This window comes from Bos mutus, chromosome 19 (genome assembly GCF_027580195.1).
Source record: "Bos mutus isolate GX-2022 chromosome 19, NWIPB_WYAK_1.1, whole genome shotgun sequence".
Classification (NCBI taxonomy): domain Eukaryota; kingdom Metazoa; phylum Chordata; class Mammalia; order Artiodactyla; family Bovidae; genus Bos; species Bos mutus.
The window spans coordinates 22,346,311-22,364,966 of record NC_091635.1 but is presented as its reverse complement, the minus strand read 5'-3'; the positions used below and the strand labels follow the sequence as shown (position 1 = coordinate 22,364,966).

Genomic DNA, 18,656 nt, shown 5'->3' with positions numbered 1-18,656 from the left:
CATGGCCCACGCGGAGCGCACCTTTATTGCTATCAAGCCCGACGGCGTGCAGCGCGGCCTGGTGGGCGAGATCATCAAGCGCTTCGAGCAGAAGGGATTCCGCCTTGTGGCCATGAAGTTCCTTCAGGTGATGCGCCCCACTCCCTTTCCCCCGGCTGCGGCATGGTCACGGGCGGTTTTCCTTCCCCGCAGCGCCGATCCGCGTCCTTTTCTGAGTCGGAAAATCTGGCTGATCTAGGGCCCGCTAGAACTTCCTTTAGCCTCCCTCTCCAGGGCGCCTGGGGCCCGCTGACCCTTCCCCAGGCCCTGGCGGCGCGGTGTGGGCGGGCACCCTTGGAAGGTTAAGTGGAGGTAAAGTGACTCAGGTTGCCATGGGGCTGTAGGCCGCAGGAGGGCAGCAGGGAGTGGAGAAGGCCTGTGTCCTGGGCCCACGCGGGTCCACCCAGGCACAGGATGGAGGCTGCAATCCTTTTGTGCTTCAGTTTTGCAACTCTGAGATGATTGAGGTTTTAGATGGGGCTTCCCTTCCTCTGCCCTTTCCCTGCAGGCTCCCTTTGGCATAGGACAACTTTATTTTCCACATTAAATTTGGGGCACAAATCTGGACCTCAGGGGATACATATCTAAGAACTGATTTTTAAACCAAGCTTCTCAGTAAAGAGATCTTTCAGTTAACATCAGAAATGTTTAAAAGGGCATTATGAAAGGGCCAGAGGATTTGATATGACCTCTGTTTGGAATAGTTCCTTTGATTGCAGCCAACACTTAATAACCACCTTGTTTTAAGGATTATAACATCTGTATTACAAGGTCATTGACATGATAGTGTGTGTTCATGATCAGAAGAATCTTTCTGCTAATAAACTGTCAGTTTCATGGTTTGGATGGGATTTTAAAAAAACACGTCTTATGAATGTGAACTTAAATACATAACCAGACTTTTAGAGAACCTACCAAGTTACTGGGGTAGGGAGGAGGTCTGAGGAGTTTAATTCCTAATTGGTACCTTCTCTTCAATGCTAAGGCCTCTGAGGAACTCCTGAAGCAGCACTACATTGACCTGAAAGACCGCCCATTCTTTCCCGGCCTGGTGAAGTACATGAACTCAGGGCCAGTTGTGGCCATGGTAAGTTTCTCATGGTGGCACCAAGTAGAAGAATAAAGCTGATAGGTAACTGGGTTTGCTCAGTGTCTTCATTTCCCTTTTTAGACATCATCTCCAGATACCCAAATTCCTTGTTTTACAAATGCAGCCTGCTTGTGGTTAGTTTACAAAGCAACTGGGAGCTTGGGAGGAAAAAGGAAGTGAGAATCAGACATAACAGAAAGTTCTTTTCATCCTATGCTAGAAATGAAGTGGTCTATTTCTTCATGTGGCATTAACGTCCAACTGGAAATGAAGTGAATAGAAGCAGGGGGGTATAATACAGAGTCAATACAATTGTTGAGAAAGAAGACCTACTTCCTGTTCCCTGACAGTAACCTTCTTTCTGCTTTTCCCTGGAATACACTTCCCCGTTTCGTGTCAGTTTGTGCCTTGTCTTGCTCGGCCAGTCTTCTGTGATGCCCTTCCCACTGATCCCGTTCTAGTCTGGTCACTTTTTTTTACCCTTTCGTCATTACTTTTTTAGAGTTCGTGACTGCACAAGAATTCTTCAGTCTTGTTAATCTTTTTCCGTCAGACTAGGAAGTCAAGTTGGGCAGACCTTTTCTCTGTATACACTTGGGATAGAGTATTGGGTATTTTATATCAGCCCCTATTCTGGGGCCGGTTGATAATCAGGTCACTGATTGGTCTGACTGATGTGTGCTACTGTTGTTCAGTTGAAGTTGCATTCAACTCTCTGCAACCCCATGGAACGCAGCATACCAGGCTTCCCCGTCCTTCACTATCTCACGGAGTTTGTGCAAAATGTCCATTGAGTCGGGGATGCCATCCAACCATCTCATCCTCTGTCACCCCTTCTCCTGCTCTCAGTCTTTCCCAGAATCAGGGTCTTTTTCAATGAATTGGCTCTTCGCATCAGGTAGCTCATCCTTGCATGAAAAATTGGTATCTCCAATTTTCTTAAAGAAATCTCTAGTCTTTCCATTTTTTCCTCTGTTCATTTAAGAAGGCCTTCTCATCTCTCCTTGCTGTTCTCTAGAACTCTGCATGCAGTTGGGTGCATCTTTCCTTTCACTTCTTTTCTCAGCTATGTGTAAGGCTTCCTCAGACTGGTTGTTTGCCTTCTTGCATTTCTTTTTCATTGGGATGGTTTTGGTCACTGCCCCCTGTAGTGTTACGAACCTCTGATCACAGTTCTTCAGGAACTCTCCCTACCAGATCTGACTCCTTGATTCTATTTGTCATCTCCACTATATAATCGTAAGGCATTTGATTTAGGTAGTATCTGAATGGCCTAGTGGTTTTCCCTACTTTCTTCAATTTAACCTTGAATTTTGCAATAAGGAGCTCATGGTCTGAGCCACAGTCAGCCCCAGGTCTTGTTTTTGCTGACTATATGGAGTTGCTCCATCTTTGGCTGCAAAGAATCTGATTGTGGTATTGACCATCTGGTGATGTCCATATATAGAATTGTATCTTGCGTTATTGGAAAATGGTGTTTGTGATGATCAGTGTGTGCTGTTAGGTAGAGGTAAATGTTTTCAGTGGTCCTGATGGCAGAACTGATGTACTTCTTTTTCCTACTGTCAAGGTCTGGGAGGGCCTGAATGTAGTGAAGACAGGACGAGTGATGCTTGGGGAGACCAACCCAGCAGATTCTAAGCCGGGCACCATTCGTGGTGACTTCTGCATTCAAGTTGGCAGGTAAGTTTAAGGGGCGTTATAATCACTTTTCCTCAAAGCCACTTACTTTGGGTTTAAAACATATTTTCAGCATATTACAATTTTAGAAAAACTTGAACGTTTAAATTAGGTGGTAATTATCATTGGATGAATGCTTTCTTAGTTACTTCTCTAGGCTACTTAAAATTTAACCCAAGACACTGCACAAGGGAGTTGCCATTAGGTCCTTTGTGACAACAGAAAGTGCAAAGAGTGGGGCAAGGAATGTTTCAAGTGTTGGCTCTGCCCTGTGGCACTGTGTCCAAGGGTGTGTCACTTTTAGTCTTTCTGCTTCTCTCACTTACACAAAATATTACAAAAATTTTACGGAGTTATGAGATTCAAATGAAATAAAGGGAGTCTCAATAAGTGTGAATGTTTTGGTTGGGCTTTGCAAACTAATGTAACAAAATACAGCAGAAATGGCTGTTAATATTTTATATCTAGTTTGGGGTTTGGTCTAGATATTCCTGTATTTTTTAAAATATGAGAAGGAATGTTTTGTGGTGGCATGGCAATCTTGGGTACAAGCACTGTTTTGAAAACATAGAAACATAATAAAGTTGAACCAAGGGATGCTTTTGAGTTAAGTACCTTTATAGTTTTACAGTTGCTTTTAAGAGGAAATAATTTGGGGTCATCAGCTGCTTCAAGGGGCAACGGGCTGAAAAAATCTTTAGTGGCTCTTTGTTCCATCCATTAAACAGACTTTCTTGCACTTTAAAATGTGGTAACTAGTAATTATTCTCCTTAGGAACATCATTCATGGCAGTGATTCAGTAAAAAGTGCTGAGAAAGAGATCAACTTGTGGTTTAAGCCCGAAGAATTGATTGAATACAAGCCTTGTGCTTTTGACTGGATATATGAATAAGAGGTGGTCAGCATCAGTCCCTTCAGGCACCACTTCCTGTGTTCCTGGGCACAGCTCTTCATTCCACTGATATGGAAGCAGTAGGATGGATGTTTATTTCCTAAAGCATATTTACCAATAAAGCCTTTAAAAACTGCGTACAGCCTCCCGTGATTACTCCTTATTAAGCTGGAAGAAGTGACTTGGTCCCCTGGCTATTGTAGTGTTATCCAGAATGAATGAATTCTGCTTGTTATGGAGAACTCACCTGACCCTTCTCAGCACCTAGTATACTTCCAGACGAGAAGGAAAGCAGCGAGGCTGAAGAGGACAAGTGCGGCACTGACTGTGTATCTGAGGACACTAATGAGATAACCAACACGGGATGCAGACATGCACATTTCTGTACAAAAATTGTTGCAACTTCGCAGGATGAAACAGACTAGTCAAGCTGTCCAGAGTTACACTCTTATTGACTGCAAACTGGGCAAGTTGAAGAAGTGGAAAATGGAAACCTAAGGATATCTGTAAGATGAGGATGATACCAAGACAATGCAGGGTTAAATGAAATAATGCATGTAGAGCTGTTTAACCTAGTGCCTGGCCCATGGCCGGTACACAAATAGTCCCTGCAATCCTACCTCCCTTCTTACTCTCTACCCTAGGGTGGGATATTTATCATGATTATTCCCTGGGCTAAAGTAGTTAAGTGGTTACAAAATCCATATTGTCTGTTTTTAAGGTTCATTTTTACTGGATTGGCAAAGTTGTAAAACGATACCAAATAGTACCTATCATTATCATTTGGATTTTGCCTTAAACATGAGATTATAGAAATATGTGGTTTTATGAATAGCTGTTTTTGGAAAACAGTGACAGCTTTTTATGTCACTTCCACATAAAAGACTTAACATTGTGTGGTTTTTCTTTTGCCGTGGGATTCTTGGTTCCCCAATCAGGTATTGAACCCAGGCCACTGCAGTGAAAGCCCAGAATGCTAACCACTATGCCACCAGGGAATTCTCTCAACATTGTTTTTTGTGCACACTGCTATACTATAAGACAATGACAAATACGTCAATCAGTTCAGTTCAGTTGCTCAGTTGTGTCTGACTCTTTGCGACCCTATGGACTGCAGCATGCCAGGCCTCCCTGACCTTCACCAACTTCTGGAGTTTACTTAAACTCATGTCCGTTGAGTCAGTGATGCCATCCAACCATCTAAAAATCCTGTTGTCTCCTTCTCCTGCCTTCAATCTTTCCCAACATCAGGGTCTTTTCAAATAAGTCAGTTCTTTGCATCAGGCGGCCAAAGCATTGGAGTTTCAGCTTCAACATCAGTCCTTCCAATGAATATTCAGCACTGATTTCCTTTAGGATGGATGTGTTGGATCTCCTTACAGTCCAAGGGACTCCTAAGAGTCTTCTCCAACACCACTGTTCAAAAGCATCAATTCTTTGGCACTCAGCTTTCTTTATAGTCCAACTCTCACATCCATACACGACTACTGAAAAACCATAGCCTTGACTAGAAGGATCTTTGTTGGCAAAGTAATGTCTGTTTTTTAATATGCTGTCTAGGTTGGTCCTAACTTTTCTTCCAAGGAATAAGCGTCTTTTAATTTCAGGCTGCAGTCACCATCTGCAGTGATTTTGGAGCTGTTTTGAAGTCTGTCACTGTTTCCCCATCTATTTGCCATGAAGTGATGGGACCAGATACCTTGATCTTAGTTTTTTCAATGTTTAGCTTTAAGCCAACTTTTTCACTCTCCTCTTTCACTGTCATTAAGAGGCTCTTTAGTTCTTCGCTTTCTGCCATAAGGGTGGTGTCCTCTGCATATCTGAGGTTATTGATATTTCTTCCGGGAATCTTGATTCCAGCTTGTGCTTCATTCAGCCCAGCGTTTCTCATGATGTACTCTGCATGTAAGTTAAATAAGCAGGGTGACAATATACAGCCTTGACATACTCCTTTCCCTATTTAGAACCAGTCTGTTCCATGTGCAGTTCTAACTGTTGCTTCCTGACCTGCATACAGATTTCTCAAGAGGAAGGTCAGATGGTCTGGTATTCTCATCTCTTCAAGAACCTTCCAGTTTGTGGTGATCCACACAGTCAAAGGCTTTGGCATAGTCAATAAAGCAGAAGTAGATGTTTTTCTGGAACTCTCTGGCTTTTTTGATAATCCAATGGATGTTGGCAATTTGATCTCTGGTTCCTCTGCCTTTTCTAAAATGGTTCACGTACGGTTGAAAGCCTGGCTTGGCGAATTTTGAGCATTACTTACTTTACTAGCGTGTGAGTTGTGGAGAAGGCAATGGCACCCTACTCCAGTACTTTTGGCCTAGAAAATCCCATGGACCGAGGAACCTGGTGGGCTGCAGTCCATGGGGCTGCAGAGTCGGACACGACTGAAGCAACTTAGCAGTAGCAGCAGCGTGTGAGTTGAGTGCAATTGTGCGGTAGTTTGAGCATTCTTTGGCATTGCCTTTCTTTGGGATTGGAATGAAAAACTGACCTTTTCCAGTCCCGTGGCCACTTCTGAGTTTTCCAAATATGCTGGCATCTTGAGTGCAGCACTTTCACAGCATCATATTTTAGGGTTTGAAATAGCTCAACTGGAATTCCATCACCTCCACTAGCTTTGTTTGTAGTGATGTTTCCTAAGGCCCATTTGACTTTTCATTCCAAAATGTCTGGCTCTAGGTGAGTGATCATACCATTGTGATTATCTGGGTTAGGAAGATCTTTTTTATATAGTTCTGTGTATTCTTGCCCCCTCTTCTTAATATCTTCTGTTAGGTCCATACCATTTCTGTCCTTTATTGTGCCCATCTTTGTATGAGATCTCTAGTCTTTCCCATTCTATTGTTTTCCTCTATTTCTTTGCACTGATCACTGAGGAAGGCTTTTTTTAATCTCTCCTTGCTATTCTTTGTATTCTTTAAATACATCAATAGCTTGGTATAAAAAAATGTCAGGATTCTAATTTCAAGTTAAGAATTTCAAAAAATGTTAGCATTTTCAAAATCATTTTTTAGTTTCAAATGAATTTCATGTTTATATATGCTGCATGCTTTCACTACATTTAGTAGCAATTTCACTACAATTAGTAGATCCTGAGGCAGACCTGGGATATGCATTTTAATGTGGGGGTACCCATCCCTGATCCCAAAGCACCCTGGCTGAGGTACTTGTAATTAGCAGCAGCAGTTACGTACAGGCTTATTCTGTGCCAGGGCTGTTCTAGGAATTTTTTTGTTACACGTTCAGAACTCTTCATCACTCCTGCTGGCTTACCTTATGAGAGTACAGGTTTTGTGAGGGAGGAACTGATCCAACTTTCCCTGGGGCTTTTGACTGCTTACAGAAGGCACCATGTATGTGAGAGAGCAAAAGAGACACAGATGTATAGAACAGTCTTTTGGACTCTGTGGGAGAGGGAGAGAGTGGGATGATTTGGGAGAATGGCATTGAAACATGTATAATATCATATATGAAATGAATCACTAGTCCAGGTTCGATGCATGATAATGGATGCTTGGGGCTGGTGCACTGAGACGACCCAGAGGGAGAGTACGGGGAAGGAGATGGGAGGGGGCTTCAGGATGGGGAACACATGTACACGCGTGGCGGATTCATGTTGATTTGTGGCAAAACCAATACAATATTGTAAAGTAATTAGCCCCCAATTAAAATAAATAAATTTATATTAAAAAAAAGAGAGAGAAGGCACTCAAGGGACTCCCCTAGCTGTCCAGTGGTTAAGACTGCAGTTTCACTGCAGGGGGCGCAGGTTGAATCCCCGGTCCAGAAACTAGAATCCCTCCTGCCGCCAGGTGCGGCCAAAAAAACAATTACAAAGAAAAAATAAAGAAGGCATTCAATGTTTTGAATGAAAAAGGAAATTCCTCAAATAGCAAGCACATTAAAGAACTGCTCAGGTGCAACTTAACTTTAACGTTTTATTTTGTGTAAAAAAGGGCAAATTTAGTGAATTATTTTCATCTTGTACACAAAGTTATAATTTTAATGCTTTTAACACATCCATGCTGAAAATTTTCAATTTGGTAAAAATGAAAGGAACATAAATTTCTCCAAAGGAATTTTTCACGCCATTATATATACACGTCATGAGAAAGTTTCACTTTCTGAATGATCACAAGTTACCAAGAAAATAAAAGATTAAATTTGTACAGATATTGATCTATATATCAAATACATACAGAAATGATGTAAAAACCTTATGCAGTTTACTTTGACCTCTGTCCTCAAAAGATTTGCCCAGGGACAGATGCTTTTCTTTTGTATAAATGACTGTGGCTTTATTTAAAATATGAAAATCAAAGGAAGAAACCCAGTTTAATCACAGTATTTTTAAAATCCCTTCCCAATAGTAAAGGATCATTACCAAATATATAGCACCATAATACAAATATTGATGGGAGAGGGTATTCACATCACACAAAATGAATAATAATAAAAACAAACAAACACTGAAAACCCGTGTTAGTATCCATAGAATAAGAAGTTGATAACAGCTTTAGCTTTCCTCATACACAGCAAGGAAAAAGTTAAAGAGTTTAAACCACCAAAAACCCCCAAATAATCCTAACAGAAAAAAAAAAAAAAACCAAGAACGAACCCAAGGTCAGCAGTATATTTGAACCGTAAGAGAACGGGGCTACTGAGTTGTACGCTTGGAGTTGTGGCTAAGACATGAATCTCCTCTGCCACCAACTCGTTTTCTGTTCTTTCGGCAGTAGGAGTGAAGAGCCTGAACAGTGAAGAGGGCTTCAGATCGAGTTTATCTGGTACAAAGTCCTTACCATCACCATGCTGGTCATGGGATTAAGACAAGAAACACTTCATAAATATTAATAATATGTGGCAAATTTGAAAACAGCCTGGCTTTGCTGTAAAGTTAGAAGCTTATAAAATCTGGCTACAAATGAGCATTTCACAGAACTAATTACCAGGCTCCAAATCAAATCCCTCCTGGTTTATTCAGTTCCCCATAGAGATCTTAAGCTCAGGGTATGGTAAAGCACACGCTACAACTGGCTTCTGGTGCCCATAACACGGAATCGGAGTCCTGGGTTTAAATTCACTGAGCCTGAGAATAACGACTGTTGTAACCTTTGCTTTAGAAGTCTTCCAGGCTTTAAGTTCATGGGAAGATTCTTAAAAGTTGAAGATCTGGGAAGTTTATGTCACATTTACAGTAGGTCCCTCTCAGTAATGTTTAAGATAAATATCCAGTAATTTAACAGCTGAATTCACATATATTTGACACATAAGAATCAACCTGGCATTGATATGACTTGCATTTATGCCCCTAAAGAGACAGTATTAAGAAATGTTGACATGCAATTCCATACATTCTTACACTATAAAGTAACAAATTTTACTTCCAGTAGCAACTACAAAACCTTATGATATTAACCCCTCTTGCATAGAATGAGGTAAACCTGTGCATATTACCAATGCTATTATTCCCAAAAGTAGAGCAATATTTTAGAAAATAAATTGCTGGTTTTTAATGTTCTATGCATTTTAAAATTCAAACAAAAAAAATCTTACCTAATATGGTCTCCTGGGGCTTTCCATTAACATTTTTTTAAAGCATTCCATAGGCTGAAGGACTGTAGAGGTTAATCATTTTGATTAATTTCTAATTAGCCCTACCTATATTCCAGAGGAGATGGTTAATATTACCACTCTGAAGAGGCCAGGCTAATACCCAGAAGCACTTCTACAACAGATGCAATTAATTCCTGAGAGTTTAGTTTATGAACCTCACTGGTAAATGCTAAAGCTCTCTCATTCAGTCACAACTCAGTCAGAAAAATGCAGAGAGCAAACCTTTCACCAATTTACCCTTATATCCTTTTTTAAACGAAGCCATGCGAATTTAAAAATAGGGAATGTTTGAAATGGTCCAAATCAGTTATTACTGTAAAATCTGAATACAGTTAAAGACAATTTGTACATATACATATATGGAATTTTAAGAAAATTAAATTCTCTTTCAAATTAGTTTTCTAACAAATCCAGGATAGTCAAAAGCAGAGCAGGAATGATTTTGAAATCTAGACTTTTCTTGGCTTGAAACTGTTAAAATAATTTTGATTCTCTTGGTAATACAGAACACATAAGTTTTGGGGTGTAGTTATACAAGTATTATCTCACAGATGGAGAGAACTAATGAGAATTCCTTTTGTGGGATATTTTTTAGTAAGGAAAATAACATAAACTTAGGACAATATTGCATTTTCCCCAATCCCTCAACATGTAGACCGAGATCTTGTATATCTTGTCAACCATTCCAGTTTAACATTTTAGTGTTAGGATGATTTTACTCATTTTTAATTAAAAGAGAACATATAAAGTATCCAGAGTTCTTCCAGTTTCATATAGAACTCTAAATAAATTTTCACAGAATGAAACACTTCTGTACAAATATTTAAAATGGGCTGCAATAAAATGCCAACAAGCAGAATTAATTACCCTTCCATGATTTATGTGGTGATGAGCTCTCCACAGGGGGGATTCAGTTGCATATTCTGCAGCAGAGGAAGCTGGAGATGTGACTGGCCTAACTTCTAAAATCCCAAAATCTCCCAACAGGTACCAAAAAGGTTCATTAGTAATGACAGTTCGTTTGCATTTACAACAGTATCTTTCTTAAGTCATTTCCTTCAATCCTGCTACCTAAACTTTAATCTTACCAAAAAAGTTAGAATTTCAATTCTTGTTAACAATGCACATAAATCCAAACTTGGAAAATATTACAAAATTCTTTCAAAAGCTTCAAATACAACACAAAAATTGTCCATCTTTATAAATTGAAAAATTTCCCCCCAAGGCTAAAATAGTTTCCCTACCCACTTGAAAAATCTGGAACTGAAATTTTCTATGTTTAGCAAAATGTCCCAGTAGAATAGCCCCGCTGTACAGCTGGATTGATTATAAAATCAGTCCTGTGTAAAATTCTTTCCCTCCCACCCTCAGTTTCTGAGCAACCTCAAGGCTCTTGTTTGATGTAAAAGTTGGCAGAGCCATTGCTTTCCTGATCAGATGCTCCTTGGAGGAAACTATAATCCTCTCCATCTATCAACTCCTCTTTCAGCTGCAATGTAGTCACTGCAAGAAAGAGATAAATATACAAGATGTTATTAAGTCTTTCTGGAATATTCAGATTGCTTTTAATCTTCATGTTCCACCAGCTTTATAGTTAATAAGAGGCTTCTTCATGTCTTCAATAATTTTAAAACTAACTCCCCCTGAAGGAGGAGCATTTAATTACTTTTAATTTTCAAAGTATATTTGTAGTTGAGAAAAGTTTCAAAAAAGAACAACACTACAAATTGGACACTGCACAAATGAACACTGTCAATGAAATGTTGAAGATGATAGTGATCACTAATTTGACTAGAATTTTTCTCATGATTAAGTATTCACTTTTATGTCAATGCCTATATAAATGATGTATTTTTTGGAGAGTTCTGAACTATAGTAAGTAACAGAATAAATATGACTTTAATATGTTATCTCCAAGGAGTACCTTTGTTAAAGATGCTTCATAAAAAAAGATAAAATCTAATTTTAAAATAGTATTAAAATAATATAAAATATATGATCTACATATAATTTATATATTTATAAAAATAAATAATAAACCCAATAGTAAAAACATCTGTATTAAAACTAAAATCAAGAAAAACTTGTAATCATTTCAGGTAAAACAGAAATTGACATCAGCAGTGTGAAAGTCACTGGTATAAAACAGCTAACACTTGGAATTCCCTAGTGTCCAGGGGTTAGGACTCTGCTTTCACTGCTGAGAGCATGGGTTCAATCCCTGGTTGTGTAACCAAGATCCTGCAAGCCTCGCAGTGCAGCTAAAAGAGAAACCAAAAACAAAACAGCTAACATTACCAATGAGATCACTTAATAGTACTTACTGCCTGTCCAAATTTTTATCTGAAGATCTTTTTTTTTTTTTTTTAATGAAAAGAAACAACAGTATAGGCAGTCCTCAATTTATGAACAGGTCATTCCAATAGGTCTTTATTTTTATAGACAAATGTTTTCCAGTTTCCATTATTTTCAGTGGGGTTTAGGTTTCTTGGTAGCCACTGAAGTCATGCTAGTCAGCATTTTTAGTGGCAGGAGGGCTCCTTCTAATGCATGGACAAGCAAGAGGAGAAAGAAAAATTTTTTTCTTGCTCGTCCCGACACCGGCCTTAGGCAAAAGTTTAGGCAGTTTAATTCTCAGATTTTCCTATCTTCTTTTATAAACATCTCTTAAGTTACCCTCAACACAATTTGCCAGTAACTTCAGATTGCCCTAAATACTTGCCCTGAAGCCCACCCGCTACTTCCTATTAGAACTCTGTGAAGAAAAATTACTTTCTTACTTTAAAAAAGATTAATTTTTTTGGATTGCACTGGGTCTCCATTGCTGCACACAGGCTTCCTCTGGTTTGGGCTTGCGGGGGCTAGTCTTTGTTGCGGTGCGTGGGCTTCTCATCGTGGTGGCTTCTGTTGCAGAGCATGGGCTCTACGTGTGCCGGCTTCAGGAGCTGTGGGACATGGGCTTAGCTGCTCTGTGGCATGTGAAACCACATTCCCTACTTTGGCAGGGGGTTCTTATCCACTGTACACCAGGGAATTCCCTAAAAGGGCTACTTTTAAAGTCAAAATAGTGATAGAAAAACACTTTGTGTCTTGATTTCAGTTATAAAATATTAGTTTCAAAAACAAGGGTCTTTGACATCTTATTTGGTAATTTAAAGAATAATCTTCTGCATTCCTCGGGTGGCATAGTGGTAGAAATCCACCTGCCAATGCAGAAGACACAGGTTCGATCTCTGGTCTGGGAAGATTCCATATGCTGTGGGCACTAAGCCTGTGTGCCACAACTACTGAGCACGTGCTCTAGAGCCAGGAGACACAGCTACTGAGCCCATGTGCTGCAATTACTGGAGCCGGTGCTCCACAATAAGAGCAGCCACCTCAGTAAGTCTGTGCACCACAGGAGAGGAGCCCCTGTTCGCCACAAGAGAAAAGCCTGTACAGCAATGAAGACACCGCGCAGCCAAGAATAAATATATAATCTTTAAAAAATACGGAAGAAAGTAAAAACAAGCATAATCTTCTGAGATATGCTAATGCATTTTATTTTGCTTTGGTAATGGTGTTAAAAAATTTAAGTCCAAAGACAGAAAAGTGAATACACTATTTCTATAATAATAGCGAAACACATACCAATCAGACTGTTAAAAGGTAAAGCAAACACGACTGACTGCTTGCTTTCTTTAAAAAATCGTTTAAAAATTACTTAATATAAAAAAATGCTTTTATGGAGGATATCAAACACAGAACAGTATCCTTCAAATCAAACCAACATGCATTAATTGCTAAGGACATTTGGACATGAAAACACACACATGGAAAAGGGAAAAAAAAAACAAATTTCATTAAAGGTGCAGTACCCACAATAAAAGGTTGATTAAAACAATATCTTGTTATATGATGATCAGATGGCTAAATGAATGAGAAAATAATTACTGTGCTTCAAGACCAAATATGTTCCATTCAAATGGATGTTTTTGCTTTTTTTTTTTTAATGTAAGAAAATTAAACTGAGATTCTAAAGCACATCCTGAAACTATTTGCATTTATTATTAACAACAAAGTTCTGGATTATGCTTCTACTCATGTTAATATATGGAAACAATGTTCTAAAAAACATAACTCAAGATAAACATGAAACATTCACTGAGATGTGGGATGTTTTATCTAAAGTTTCAGAGTTTTCATGGAACCTAAAATAAAGCCTGTCTGGTATCTTCACACTCATCATTTTTTCTTTACAGGCCTTATTGTGAATGAATAATGGATGAAATACAATAGACCCTGTGGCTAATGTCACTTTCTACACAAATGCATTTTCTTGGCTCTGTTTTTAAAAGGAAGTTACCTTGCTGACTCTAATCACTAACATTTCAGGACATAAACAGAAATCACACTTTTCTAGTTAGAAGTCCATAAATAGTAAACTCTTGCAAAAGCTAAACCAACTATAGTTAGGCCAGCGACACAGTCCCTACACAGTTTCACCAGAGTAAAATCACACAAAAGTCCTGCAAATGTGCCCCCAGCTCAGAAGACACACATGATAAAGTCTAGAGGAAAGGAAGTCATCAGGAGGCCTTGTGAGCTCTACCCTGTATGTCTACTCCAAGTTCCTCGGTTTTACCAATCCTAAAAGTCAAGTTCTCTCACAAAATGTGACATACACCTTCAAAATCAGTCTAATGCATAAAACAAAACAAAACATCTAAAACGCAGTAAAAATCGAATATATCCAGAGTTCACAATATCTACAGTTAATTAAGTTATAAAAGACTTTCATAATAACAAGTACAAGAGGAAAAAAAAGTTAAAAAAGACAAACAAGGAGCTGAAATGCTCTTTTTTTTGAAATGCTCTTGATATCTGAAAGTAGCAGTCCTAATCCATTTCTTATACAAAAGAGGTACTGTAATTTTTTCTAGATATAAAGATATGAGAGTGATCTTCAGAGAAACAGACTGGGAAGGATAAAGATCACCTAATATACTGTTTAAGAAGGCAAAAGCTAAAGAACACATCCTTAAATGAAAAAAAAGAAAAGAAAAAAAAAAAGGCTGATGACAACTTCAGGTGCAAACAGTAATAAGAAGAAAACAGAGCTAGACACTAAGTCTCATCAGGGTTTTCAACAGCGATTTGAAAGAATGCAAGGCTTTTTAAAGAACAAAAATTAGATGAAAAAATGTAGTTTACAAGCAATAGGTAGGACACATGGCAGAATATATGCCAAATTAGATACCACTTTGATGCTATCTGATCTGTACTCACGTCTAAGATTGATCATATGCAAGTGAAGATCCTCTGACATTCTATGGTAACATGTTTGTTCTCAGCAAGGACAAAGGGCAGTCTTCCTTACTCTACCAGCTTATCCTAACCAATTCAACTTGAATTAAACATTAATCACTGTACATATTTCATGTTCATACAGAAATAAATTTCACTCAAATGCAATACCAAAATTACACAGGTATTTTATTTCCAAATTCATGTTATTCAACTAAGATTGTGGTAAATGTTACTACCAGAACCAAAATTACACAGGAATACAAAACACATGTTTATTGAATGAGATGCTAATGGAATGCTATGAAGAAGAAAGCCTCATTTTTGGATCTGATTAGTCATACTGATCCCTTATTGCATATTTCTCCCTGAAGTCAAGTCACACAGAACTCTGCAATGCAAAATGTTCAACCATTTTAACAAAACCATGAAATAGTACAAGCTATCTCACAAATTCCGTAAGCTGAAATTACAGCTTTACCTGAATGTGAAGCTCATAAGTGGCTTATAACAAAATAAAAGTCCTTTCCTGATTATTCATTTTAGTGAAGTAACTACCAAGGACTAGTGGAAATGAATTTTTTAGTTGAAAGATAAAGAAAAATTTGATGAGTCAGCATCTGCCATGCGAGACCATGCTTTGTCTCCCACCACCCTAACCCAGACTTTGACCCTCTGCAGTACCTGAAGTGTTGATGTGACTAATTACCTGTTTTGAGGCTGGGACTGAACTCTTGGCTAGTGCGGGGAGGTGGGAAGGCCTCCAGGGCTGTCTGTGCTGGAAGGGTTCGATATGGAGGAGGAGTCAACTCTTCGTCACCAGAGAAGCTCCTCCGCACCCCACCTGTCATGGGCAGGCTTGACAAACTGACAGGCTTCTTCCCAACTGGCATCTTCCTCTCTAAATATCAAGTTAAACTAAAGTAAGCTTTTACTTACATGCGTGGGAAGAAAAGTGTATCATAACTAGGAAAGGTTGTATTGCAGAGGATACTGTGAAAAGAGAACCAACTATGCAAGGTTCGTATTTTTGAAAACAAGGATGTGTGTGAGAAACAAGGGTGTGTGTGTGTGTGTGTGTGTGTGTGTGTGTTGGGGAGTGGATGATAGGGGAGATATTTCTAGTCTCTCTGAGTCTAGTAATCCTGATTCTTGACTCTGTGGTCAATTTAAAACAAATCAAAGCAAAATGAATGACAGAGAGCACTGAGTGTGGAGCACAGCCAGCTGGCTAACTACTTTCAAGTAAAATTTTAGTTTGAGGGGGACTGAAAATCCAAGGCAGAGAGAATTTTAAAGCCCTACTTGTAGGTATTTCACTGTGCCCATATAAGCCCAAACACTGTCCTTCAGGGAGAAATCAAACAGCTTAATTAATGAATTATACAAATGGCAGAATTTTACTGGTATGAAATATGTTTCCCTAACTTTTGGTTTATAATTCACTCTTTTAGGAAAAAATTCTTACTCTGAAAAGCAGTTCTAAAATTTAAAGATTCGTGGCCTGCAAGATCTTAAGCAATTTAATTTCTTTTGAAACAGCCTTTGGTTATAGTTTCATTAGCACACATAAGCCTTCAAAGACTTTTACAATACTTTCACCACCAACAAAAAAACACTCTAAGCTTTGCAAAGACTGAACAATCAAGCATACCGCATTTATCTGGTTAAAAATGGAAGGATACTTACAGATCTTTGTGATTATAAGTTATATCTGTTTTATTCCAGAGTTAACATAACTCAGGAAAGAACAATCAGAAATTTGCTTTGCAAAATCAGAACTAAAAGACAAATCTAAGTCAGACAGTATTAATATGTAAAATGATCTGGAAATCAAGTTCCTATGAGTACACATTCAACTCTCAAACCAAAATCACCTGTAGCATTCATTTAGATGAAAAAGTCTAAATGCACTACACACTTGGGAGGTAAAAATGCGAGGAGAATCTTCAATTCTCTACTACTTACAACAGCCCCTGAAGATGGTACAGAAATGAGTGCTGATTTCCTGCTCTAGAATTATTAAACTTTGAGGGAAAAAACACTTTTCAGATTGGACAGATCGTATGTATACAACAGTCTATATGATCCTCTTGACAGAACATTCTTCATATTGTTCGAAAGCACTAGTTAATAGTTACCCCTTTACAGCATGAACACAGCTAATTAAAAAACAGGCTAGAACAATGAAGTCAATCAATTATTTTTGTAAAAAATAAGCCCTACCAAAGAACATAACCAGTAGATGATTTTAGGTTGTAGAAAGACCAGAGTCATAATATGAAATGACAGAGCCAGGATATAATAATCTGTAGATAAACTTAAAAACAAAAGGTTTTGTGTCTGACTGATAAAAATCTGCATGCAATGGATGACTCAAGGTTCCTGAACCCCAGGTTCTTTCTTATTTTGAAATTTCTAACAAACTATTTGCTGAGTAATGTGAAAAAAAAAAAAGGAATAGACAGTATCTTAAAATGAAGAATGCTTTTCATTCACACATGACTACAATTCCTTATCCTGAATTCCGAAATTCAAAGTTTTTTTTGGGCAACAAAATCAGACCTCACTTGGTGATACTATTTATAATAATCTTTATTTGGCCCATTAAATGTTACTATTTATATATATTCTGCTTCAAAGTGCTGCAGAGTCTGCAAGGGGTGTTACATAATATATACTACACACACTGTACTTCTTTCAAAAAAACCCCCAGAATTCTTAATTCCAAAGTGCATTTGATCTCTAGGATTTCTAATAAGGGACTGTGAGTCCATAGTTTTTTCTTTTCTATGTCCAAAAGACAATTTAAAGGCATTAGAGATGATGTCGCAATATTAAGAGCTATTAAAATATTAAATAATATATTCTAGGTTTAAATTCATTTTTTCAGCTAATCCAGAAATCTGATGATGTCACTAAATGGGACATTAAGTTTACTGACACACATTATTAAATGTCACTAAAAATTGGGACACTGATATTATCACTTCATTAATTTCATATTTCTTCCCATGTCCCTAGCCTATTAATTCAAAATGATTAAACCCCATAAACTATAACAAACCCAGTAAGAGTCACACTGAGAGAGGTATGTGAACTGTGTATACAATGCTCAGAAGTTTGTTCTAAAAAATGTCATAAAGTCACTGAGTAGTAAAAAACATTCTTAAATTCAACACATTGCAAAGAAAATTCTGAAATCTCAAATTCTTGTCCAATTAAATGTAAAGACAGGCCAAAGCAGCCTGTACTAATTCAGTCTTAGAGAAAGCTCAATGATCACACCTGCTGTGGTTAGTCCACTGACATGAAGTTACCACATGACTTCTTGCTAATCAGTTTCTGATAAACTGGAAATCATTTTAATCTGCCTGGTTTGGCAATGTTCTCTGGAGTTCTTTTAGGTAAATATCAACCATGGTAAGCAGCCAATAAGCAAAATAATTCTGGGTCTACAGAGGCTTACGTCTACAACATAAAAGACGGTAAGAGATAGGTCTTGACGGTTAGCACTATAGTGAGACCGACTTGGGTTTCATGTAGGAAGAAACTAAGCACGCTGCAGTGGCTGCTATAAGTCCCCAGGAAAAAAATGAAAAACAAAATAACTTTATCTTAGGATGAAATATTCCATGACAAGTTTCACAAAGAGAAAAAAATCTATAGCTTTCTATGATGGAGGGGGAAAGATTTTAAAAGAATCAGAGCTATCAATATATTTTATATTATTCTGGCTATTAATGCCAGTTATCATTCATTGGAAGATAAAATACTGTCAGAAAGCATATTAAGATTTTCTTAAGCTTGATTTCATTAGCTATCAATTTTAATTTCATTTTTCTTTTATTTTTTTAACTTGAATTTAAGCATCATTTTAGAAAGAGTTTTTTTGGTTTAGAAGGATAGGTTTTTTAGTCTCCAAGTCTATTGTAAGCACCAAACACCTGTTTTTATTTTTAATAAAAAATTTTTTGAAAAGGACTAATTTTCAGGTTTACCTATTACTCCAAGAATCATTCATAGACTCTACTCTTTACCATCTA

General features: G+C 38.0%; 2 protein-coding genes across 10 annotated transcripts in view; one reads left to right on the top strand and one right to left on the bottom strand.

Moving 5' to 3' along the window:
- The first annotated feature begins 1 nt into the window (after position 1).
- On the top strand, positions 2 to 3,838 carry NME2 (NME/NM23 nucleoside diphosphate kinase 2). The gene is made up of 4 exons (XM_005890261.3): positions 2 to 127; positions 1,025 to 1,126; positions 2,700 to 2,812; positions 3,585 to 3,838. Exons 1-4 carry the CDS (start codon positions 2 to 4, stop codon positions 3,700 to 3,702), a joined length of 459 nt encoding a protein of 152 aa, XP_005890323.1. The 3' UTR covers positions 3,703 to 3,838.
- Positions 3,839 to 7,523: 3,685 nt separating this feature from the next.
- The window catches only part of MBTD1 (mbt domain containing 1), a 68,088-nt gene continuing 56,955 nt past the window's right edge, over positions 7,524 to 18,656 (bottom strand). For all 9 annotated transcript variants that reach the window (XM_070389668.1, XM_070389671.1, XM_070389669.1 and 6 more), the window contains one exon: positions 7,524 to 10,827. In XM_070389668.1, coding sequence (XP_070245769.1) covers positions 10,709 to 10,827 — 119 coding nt within the window. In that variant the 3' untranslated portion in view covers positions 7,524 to 10,708. The remainder of the gene's footprint in view (positions 10,828 to 18,656) is intronic.